Source organism: Brassica oleracea, chromosome C7 (assembly GCF_000695525.1).
Source record: "Brassica oleracea var. oleracea cultivar TO1000 chromosome C7, BOL, whole genome shotgun sequence".
NCBI lineage: Eukaryota > Viridiplantae > Streptophyta > Magnoliopsida > Brassicales > Brassicaceae > Brassica > Brassica oleracea.
Window position 1 is genome coordinate 35,943,518 of NC_027754.1, and position 10,861 is coordinate 35,954,378.

Sequence of the window (10,861 nt, forward strand, 5' to 3'; positions counted from 1 at the left end):
GGATTCTACCGCAGCATTACAGAGCAATCACTGAGCATTCGCCTGAGGGTTCCACTGCAACAGTCTATCCCATGTTGCCAGTCGGTTATGTACTGCAATCCAGGCCATGGCTGAGTATTTAGGCTTTGATCCAGAGAACCAGATGCCCTTATACCACAGAACCTTTGCTTGCTGCACACGCGTAAGAGTCCAAGTTTGGTTCGTGTCGAAACGAGGTCGGAACACGTCTCCTTTTTCCTTTCCACAAAACCACATCGTCTTCTTCAATGATTCCCTTTGTTCTCAACTTCAGAATCTCCTCATCTATGATGATCAGGTTTCCTGCTCTGTAGCGGCGGCTCCTATAGTTTTGGACTACAAATTCCACAGAGGCGTTGATATTAATACCAAGCGCTATGCATCCTTGCATATTTGTGCGCTCGATTATCCTCCCCAGGGGGGACCACTTGTCGAACCAAAAAGAGGTAGTAGCACCACTCTTTATTTAAACTTGGACAAAAGATCTAGCCAGAGCTCTGTATTTCAGCAACTTCTTCCAAATCCAAGATCCAAGAGAACTTGCCTCATTGATGCTCCAGAATGAGCCATTCCTTATCAAATATCTTTTAACCCATTGGACCCATAAAGTGGACTGTGACACCACACGCCATATAAGTTTTAGACAGCATACTCTGTTTGTTTCTGATAGTGAACGTAGTCCCAGCCCTCCTTCCTCTTTTGGACTGCAGACCTTGTCCCAAGATATCTTAGCTTTTGTCGTGCACATTGCCGGTCAAGACCATAAGAAAGATGAACAGAGTTGATCAATCTCCTTGATGCATTGTTTTGGGATCCTATATACTGACATCCAAAAATTGGTGATACTATGTATCACATAACCAATGAGTTGTAAACGACTTGCAAAGGAGAGCTGCCTTGCCGTCCAAGAGGTGATTCGCTTTTTGACTCGATTGACCAATGGAGCATAGTCACTTGAAGTCATACACTTTGTTAGGAGTGGTACCTCAAGGTATCGAACTGGAAGAGTTCCCACTTCAAAAGGAAACTGCTCAAGAATAGCCTCTCTTTCTTCACACACACCAGCCAAGAACAGAGTGGACTTTTCAAGACTTATGCGTAAGCCTGACATGTATGCATGCTCTCTGAACACTTCAAGAATTCCTTCTACCGAACCTTTTTTCCATCAGAAAACACCAAAAGTTCATCAGCAAAACAAAGGTGAGTCAGCTGAACCTCTTGACAGTAAGGATGATATCCTATCTTCTTCTCCTCTGCGGCTTTGTTCAACAATTTAGATAGCACCTCCATGCAGATTACAAACAGGTACGGGGATAGAGAACATCCTTGACGAAGCCCTCTGGAACTGTTAAAATATCCAGCCAATTCTCCATTTATCTGAACCGAAAAGGATGCCAGTTCAATACACTTCTTCACCCAAGTAATAAACTTATCTGGCAGCTTTATTACAGGGAGAATATACAGAAAAAAAAGACAATTGAACCGAGTCAAAAACCTTAGAGATGTCGATCTTCACTGCACATCGAGAAGATATCATTGGTTTGTGGTAGCTTTTTACCAGCTCAGACGCCAGCAATACGTTCTCCATGAGGAGGCGATCTTTGACAAAAGCTGATTGGTTAGTAGAGATGAATTTTGGGAGGATTTTTTTTAAGCAGTTGGCCAATATCTTCAAAAGTACCTTGTATACGACATTATAACATGAGATGGGTCGATAGTCAACCATTTTTGTTGCTTCATCTCTCTTTGGTATAAGAGCTAAGATGGTATAATTTATGCCTTTCGGAAGGAAACCTAAAAAATGACTGGACTGCCACAACAAAGTCATTGCCAATAACCGACCAAGTTGATTTATAGAATTCACAAGTAAACCCATCCGGACCTGGTGATTTATTTGCCGCCATTGCAAATAGAACATTCTTAATCTCCTCCACTGATACCTCCTTGTCTAAGATCCTCATATCTCCTTCATCACATTCAAACCCCAATTAATAATAACTTTAGCTCTGCTTCAGTAACTCCCACAAAATCATCCGGTGTGTGAGATAAAAAACGAGGAAAATGGTCCACTGCTTCCACTTTAATTTCCTCCTGAGTTCTTGTTGTTGTACCATCTTCTCTCTGGATCTCTCTGATCACATTTCTCACTTCCCTAACTTTAGCAGCATGATGGAACTGTTTGTTATTCCCATCTCCAATATCCAACCAATGAACTTTTGCCTTTTGACTGAGAATTTTCTCCTCCAAAGTAGAAAGAATGTTCCATCTGTCATAGGCTCTTGATTCCTGTCTCATATTTTCTTGTGTTGGATTGAGCATAGTAGTATTTTTACGATCACAAAGTATCTCCCAAGCTTCCTTTGTTCTTTTCTCAATTTCTCCAATATGCTTGTTTTTTAACTTCCTCAGGAGCGGTTTCAAAAGCTTTAACTTCTTTGAAAAGCGATGCATTGCCGAGGTTGAGTTAAAAAGAGGATCCATAGATGACCAGAACTCTTGAACCAAAGGCAAAAACTCCATAAAGTCAGCTACTGCATTCACGAACTTGAAAGGTTTTCGAATTTTTGTCATCCCTTCTTGTATCACAATCCTACAGCGCATATGGTCAGAGCATCCTCCCGCCTCAAACACGCAATACGCCTGAGCGAATTCCCGTAACCATGAATCATTCTTCAACGTTCTATCCAGTTTCTTGCATATCAAGTCATTGTCCCTCTTGTTGCTCCAAGTGAGCTTAGGACCTTGATAAGACATGTCTATGAGTGAACAATAGTTGGCCACACCTTGAAAGTCTCTCATGCCATTCGATACCAACGTCATGTTCTCATTCCCAGAGTGATCTTCTTCATCCAGAATTTCATTAAAGTCTCCAAAAACCAGCAACGGCTTGTTTCTTATCATAGGCGAGTCCTGCTGCGATTTCAGGTCTTGCCAAAGCTCTTTCCTTTCCTCTGTTGTGTTAGCAGCATAAACAAAGGAGCAGAATATTTCTTTAGTCATCCCGTCTAATAAGATAGCACAAGTGATAATTTGACTACTTTTAAAGCACGAAGTCACTCTAACCTTCGGACTCCACACAATCCAAATTCTCCCCAGCCTATTATTCTCATAATTTGATAGGAAGGACCAATCTCTAAAGACAGACTCCACTATACGACTTGCCTTTCCTTCCTTTACTCTCTTCTCCAGCAGACATCCAAACTGGAACGATCCTCGTATGATCCATTCTTGAACTACAGAGTGTTTAGTTTTTTTTGTTGAATCCTCTGATGTTCCAGAAGAAACCAGACATTAATGATGTTTGCGAGTCAACTTTTTGCTCGAAGCCGGAGGAGCCTCCTTGGCTTTCTGAGCAGTTGAGTCCGATAAGAACCTGTGCTTATCTTTCAAATCTCTGGGTAGGGATGGCCTCATGATAACCACATTCTGTTCCCTAATTTTTGTTTGAGTAGTAGTCAACGTAGCATCCTCTAATACAGATTCTGCCTCCACCACTGATACATCTCTACCATTCTCCTCCATTTCCTCTCCTTCCTCCTCTGTTTGCGGAGAACTGAGAACCTTGACGAAGTCATGAGTTTCTCAGTTTCAGACGTTTTCCTTGGCGATCTGCTAGATTTCCCTGGGGACACGTCACACCATTCCATGTCCTTTAATGTATTCCTCTCATCTTCTACTAGTGACATCGTGTTTTCCTCTGTTTTGTCAGCGGGAAGATTAGCTTTATTTGCTTCTACTGTCGTGCTCACACTCTTCTCAACTTCTGATTCATTAGACTGGTTGACTGCAGGAACCTCTTCCTCCTGCGAATTAGTTTCTCTTCAACAATCACATACTCTGTAGGTGTAACCACAATTTCCCCCTCTTCTACCTCCATGTTTGTTTGTGCTTCTAGAATCTTCTTTGGAGCCAAACATGCCTTTTCCAAGTGCATCCACTTTGTGCAGTTGGAACACCTCGAAGGAAGCCAAGGATAGATGTACTATACGAGAGTTTTTGTACCATTAAGCTTGAAATTCATCGCTCGAGGTAGTTCTTTTGTGAGATCGGCATTCACAAATATCTTTGGTAATTTTAGGTTGATGCATTGTGCAGTTTCCGGGTGAAATCTAGCAGGAACACCTACTGGACTTGCTATCAAACTTAAACCCTTCCAGGATACCATATTAATTGGGACATTTTTGAGATGCACCCATAGCGGCATCGACTTCTCCTCCGGTTGATCTTCCTCAACAAAAGGTGACCATTTAGACATAACTACTGGGATACCAGCCAAATTCCACATACCCGTCGTAAGATATGTTTCCGTGTGGACATGTTTGAAACCTTAAACTTCATGGTGTTTGAGTTTATGGTGTACACCTCTACCATCTGAGATTTATCTCCCGTGGTCCAGATATTGTTGACAATGGCGTGGACTTTAGGAATGTGAGGTGCCTTGTTTAAAAACTTACCCATCAGAAACTCATCCCATAAAGTAGACGCGTCTTTCACTTCGTCGGGAACTGTTATTGATCCCACTCCATTCTTCATCTCTACGTTAACATCATACCTCACTAACTTCTTCTGTTCTCCTTGAACCGCACGCATCCAATTGCCTTTGGTTGCAACTGGAGTCGTTATAGGCTGAGAAACCTCCTCCGACGTGTCGGAAATAGCCGGAGCCTCCATTGGAAAACCTTTGGCGGCGCCGGCAAGCTGCTTTGGGGAAGAAAATACCTCGAAACCCTAACCGCCGAAATATCGCCTCAGAGCAAAGGAAACACTCTAATGACGAGGGTATCATCCCTTTTCAACTCCTTCTCGACCTCTGATCACGCTGCGGTGGTTTCACTCAATCTCTTTGTTGCACTTCTATGTGCTTGTATTGTGCTTGGACATATTTTGGGGGAGAAACAATGGTTGAACGAATCCATCACCTCCTTATTGATTGTTAAGTGTTCACTATCTTTAATACAAGTGTCTGTGTTGTATAATATGATTCATTACTGAGTTAAACTGCACGTTTATTCATCTTGAGTGACGTTTTGGTTGCACGGGCTGGCCTTTGGTGTTGTCATTTTGTGTATTATTAATGCGCACATCTTCTCATCTTCAGTGAAGATCTTTTCTTCATATATCTTTTGCCTCCTATAATATTTAATGCCGGTAAGTTTTTCTTTTTTTCTCACTTCCATTTGAATCATTTGCTCCTTGTTGAGATAAAACTCGCATTAGACAAGCGTAGGCCAGAGGACAAGCAACTGCATTCGATTAGAACATCTTATATATTGAAACAGAAGTCACAACCTTGATTCATGTGTGATTTTTTTTAAAATTGACTCTCACTAAAAATTAGTTATCATTCATTTATTACTAATAATATGGATTAATAATATATCAATCCTAATATAACATCGACTCCTAAAAATCTGGATTGGTTTACAAACTCACCTTGATTCATGTGTGATATTTTTGTTTGGATCATCATTTAAAATATTTATTAAATGTATTTCCTTAACGCTAATATATAATCTTTTAACTACTTAAATCATAATATAATTTGATATCTTTTAATTTAAAATATAAATATATATATATATATATATATATATATATATATATATATATATATGATAAAATTATTTTAAACTGATAAATTAATATATTTTATTTTCACAAACATTAAAACTTTATGCTAGAAATATAATATGTTGGTAGAACGGGTTAACATTAGTAAAATTCATGTATAAAATTAATTTATCTTAAACTTATATATATATATATATATATAGTTATTATCTTAAATGAATAAACATAAAAAAATATTGATAAAGAAAATCTAACGTTTTGAATTACTGATCAGGATCATAATAATTGAATAAAAAATAATTTTAAAATATATGTAATAAAAAATATAAAATAATCAATTAACTTACAGCATAAAAACTATCAAATTGTTATATTTAAAATAATTATATATAAACATTTAAATATATAAGTAACTTTAACAATATATTCTAATTATGTAAAATATATATAAACATGAAAATTAACACCCGCACGGTTGTGCGGGTCCAAATCTAGTATAGTTTAAAATAGAGAAATTAGTTAGAATGACTTTAATCATTTTACTAATTACTAGCTAGACTAACTCATATAAAATTGTAATTACTAGATTAAAACTTAAAACAAGTAAATTTACCAAAAAACCATCCTAAACTCGATAAACCACAAATTTCCACTTTATGCAGACCAGAGTGCATGATGTGATCCATGTTTTTCGAGTAACACGATGAACAGTAATTGCAATGATTAAAGGTGGTTAAACCATGGATAATTTGATAAGGAAAAAAAGAGATGAAAAATATGACGAAAATTACAAAAATATACCTAATTATGATCTTAATTAACCTAAAAATGAACCAGATTCGAATTTAACGTAAACCAGGTTTAATTGAACAATGAATTAAGTTTGGTTTACACAAAGTCAGATTTTCGTTAATAGAACTGCCACAACATAAATTAAAAGGTTTTTCACCACATAAATTAAAAGTCTACCAACAATTTTCAGTCGGATATTTAACTTTGTTTTAAGAAAATGAATCGAACATAAGAAAATAAACCGAACACAAAAATATACCATTAAAAAAAAATCTGCTATGTCACTCGTTATACATATCCCTTAAAATTTGTTTTCTATTTAAATCAGACAATTGACTCTACCATGAAAATAAATCGGACATTTCTAAAAAAGTCCGACACTAATATTAATGGTAGATTTATTTTTAACCAGATTTTATAAACATACTTTTTATTCTATAGATTTACTTTTTTTGAAAATAAATCTGCCATCGATCAAATATTAAGGGCACTTTGGTAATTTTTTTTATAACTATGAGCAAGGGTATTTTCGACCAAAAAACATTATAATAATTTTTTTAAAATATGAGTCATTCTAATAATAACACAATTAATTTGAGTCATTTTAGTAAATTTCCCTTTAAAATAGCATATTTTCATTTATTAATCATATTAAACTTTTGTTAGTATATACATATGTATATAATTTCTAACTTTTTTGATAATAGTAGTACTTGTAAAAAAAATGCAATGTTTACGGATTTTTTATAAATAAATATGTTCAGTCAGTGTATTGTTAGTGTATAGTTAAATAATAATTATTTCTTAAATAATTTTGTATTAACAAAATGATTTTAGTAAAATTATGATCGATTATAATCAAATGTTAAAGGTAATATTGACTATCATTCTTATACAGTTAACTTAATAAAATTACCTTCATCAACCATTAATAGAACTGAATTAGTTTATTAAGTTTTGATGTAATGTATACTATTGTTTGAAAAATGAATTTGTTGATTTGATGATTTGTCATGTTCACCATGATTTTAGGTAATTTTACCTATTTGTCGTGTTTTTAATGAGTTTAATTGATGAGTCATGAATTTAAATTTATACTATTATTGAAACTTTTTTTTACATCGTTATCTGAAATTTTATTAAATAAGAAAATAATGATTAGGCTAACACAATGTATATTATCTATAATTGTAGGTTTAGTCATATTTATGATCAATTATTATTTTTAATAATTAGTTTTAGTGATATAGCTAATAATTTATCATTGTCTCGAGAATAATTAAAAAAAAATTACGATAATATCATAGTTAAATTTATTTTGTATTTACTTTAGTAGTATTAAAATATTATATATATGTTTATATTATATTAATTGGTTTAATCAAAATCAATATGGAAAAAAAAAGTTGGCTAAGAATTCAAAAATATTTATACTAATCTGATTTGACTAAAACAAAAAAATTATATAGAAACTGATTTGATTTATATAAAGAAAACCAAAGAAAAACTGCATCAACAAAAAGGGCTACAGTGGTAGACGACTACGTTGGTTTGATTGCAAATCATCATCCGGAGGGAGACGACAGACGCAAACTATAGCGGCTATGAAGTACACTGCAGCGGGTATTCCAACACAAAGTGCGAGCTTGGGAGAAATAATATAAAGGAGAAAGACAACGAGAGCTAGCCCGAAGCCATGACTTATACATTCGTCGCAGGAATCCGAATCCGAATCTGAATCCGGATCCCGATCCGGGGGTATCACGACTGCTGCACAGGCCGTATTGATGTATAAGACTAAGATAAACCATCTCGGAATGTATTGGTATCGATCCAACGGGATCTTGTTGTGTTTAATGTACAAGAAGGCTGCAATAAGTGTGTGCATGATGATCACGTACAATATTTGCTTCCATGACCTGCCATTCAATTTCAATAAAAACTCATGAGTTATTATATCAATTAGATATCAAATAGTCATCGAAAACACACACACACACAAAAAACACCGATCCACTTACAATGTACAACAGACCATTGTTTTGCTCTTTCTCCTTGATGGTGAATAGCGTACACCTTCTGTATTTTTGTTAATGAGTCAATCCTTCTATTATATATATATATATATATATATACATAGATTATTAGGTTCAAAATCATATTTGAAAATATGTTTTATGCTTTAATCCTATAGGATAATGGAACCTTCTTTCCTTCTTAAAATTTATATTTATCTCCTTTTGATCCATTATTATTTTTATAAATTATTTATTAAATTTGTGAATATTTATTAAATAAAAAAAATTATACTACATTCTTGATAATAAATTTAATAATTTATACAATACAAAGTTTCCATGTTGTGAACAAACGCAATTCAAACTTGGAAACAAATTACTATCTGTGATGGTTGATCATTGCTTCTTTGCCAGAGCATGCTTAAATTCATCAGTAAATTTTTTTTCTCATCGTTGTGTTTGCTGATATAATGGAATTAAGATTTATTTATTTAAAGATTTGGATTGTCTAACCGTAGATCCTGTTTTCCATTGTGATTTCGTGGTATGTCTTTGGAAAAGTGACTTCTAGAAACACTCTGCATACTGAATCCAGATATCTCTGAAGTCTGTAAGAATCATACTTGTAAATGTAGAACTTCTTGCAATCCCGAGTAATGCAATCTTGAAACTGTGAGTTACAGATTCTGGAGATATAAGCACATTATCAATGAACAGTCGAGAGAGGATTATTCCAAAACGTATTTCCTTATGAGATGCTTTTGGTGTTTAATTAAGGGTACTGTTGTATTTGCTTCTATGTGGGATGTCTCTTCAGGTTCTGAAACTAAATTAGCATGTGATGCACAGATAGACTACAATCCACAAGGAGTGTAGATGAGGTAATCGTATACAGCATCACGACTTTTTATTAAATAATATTCAGCTTGAAGTTGTTATGAGATGTGAGTCTGATTAGTCTTTTGTAGTCGTTTCTTTATTTTCTTTTGTTCTTGTGAATTTCCACGGTTTAAAGAAAAAATCTCAGGCTATCTCTGTTAAAAGCTTCAATTCAAGTATTGTGTGGGTTCAACTGCAAATAAATTACTTTCTTAGACAAATTATCTATGAATCTTTTACTATGCAACTCAAAAGTAATCTTGTTCGAGTTACCTTTTACACAGTGCATGAATCTTTTCACAATAATCGGAATCCATCAAGTGAAAACACCATGGGATTCTCGTTTATATTATAAATATATAATATTAAATAAAAACTAAAAAGCACGTTGTTAAAAATTTGCTTAGGGCATCCATCAATGTTGGACCGATACTTTGTTTATTGTTCACCGTCAATATAGTTTTTAGGGCTTTGTGCTATAGAGGAAGATTCTGTTAAATTGTATATGAACGAACCCATGTGATTAAAACAAAACTTTTAAGGGGATATAAATGCAAAAGTTTTTAAAACAAGAATGTTTGCAAAACAAAAATAGTTTTTAAAACATGCACGACGTGATTCTAGGGGATATAAATGCAAAAGTTTATAGATGTTATTAATTGGAAAGCTGAAGCTGAACTACATGTCATACGGTTATGTTAACCCCGGTCTATTAACCGGGATTCTTATCATGATTTGACAATTTTTTTTTTTAAATAATTTGCGGCTAAAAATGATTAAAAAAAACTAAAAACTGTCGAAGATAAGAAATCCATTTAAGAGACTGGATTAATGATGCTATATCAGCCTTTTGTACTCAGTGTGTTTATTTTAAAAAGAGAGAACATCGGCATGATGTCACGTGCAAGTTGGTGGTCCTGCTTTGTCATTTTCATGGATTTACTCTTTTCAGCTTCATTTTTTTTTTCAATAAACAAACCATGTCTAAAATGTTTTTTTTTTTGACAAAACAATGTCTAAAGTGTTTCAAAAAAAAAAACCATGTCTAAATATTTCTCAGCTCGAAAAGTTTACTGTTATTCATGTTGTCTATTTCAGGTTTCAAGTAAAAAAGAAGCAGTTTTCCGCAATATCGTGACTATAATGCTTTTTGGTGCTATTGGAACTGCTATTTCACGCACTGTCATAACTCTAGGTACGTACGTACCTTTACATCCCATTTCGTTTGCCTTTGAAAGCTGCTTCATGTTGATAATATATGGTGGTGCTTGAAACAGGTGTAACGCAGTTCTTTAAAAGTTGGACATTGGAATCTTTGACTTGGGTGATTATCTTGGTAATAATGCCTCTGAACCAATGGCTTATGTATTGCTTTATCCGTTCTTCACTCCAGTGGACTTAATTTTTTTTTTTTTAATTCTCAGCAATCGGTGCCATATTTGCTGCAACAGATTCTGTGTGCACACTGCAGGTAATCTTTTTTTTTTACAAAAATTAGCAAACAAAGTGGATATACCAAATGCTCTTGTGTTGTGATTATATATATATATATATATATATATATATATATATATATATATCGT

General features: G+C 34.4%; 1 protein-coding gene across 1 annotated transcript in view; it reads left to right on the forward strand.

Annotated features, from left to right (window-relative positions):
• Positions 1 to 10,536: 10,536 nt before the first annotated feature.
• The window catches only part of LOC106303184 (sodium/hydrogen exchanger 1), a 2,111-nt gene continuing 1,786 nt past the window's right edge, over positions 10,537 to 10,861 (forward strand). Inside the window, 3 exon segments of the mRNA XM_013739519.1 lie at positions 10,537 to 10,570; positions 10,573 to 10,614; positions 10,703 to 10,751. Of these exon segments, the coding sequence (XP_013594973.1) occupies positions 10,537 to 10,570; positions 10,573 to 10,614; positions 10,703 to 10,751 (125 nt within the window).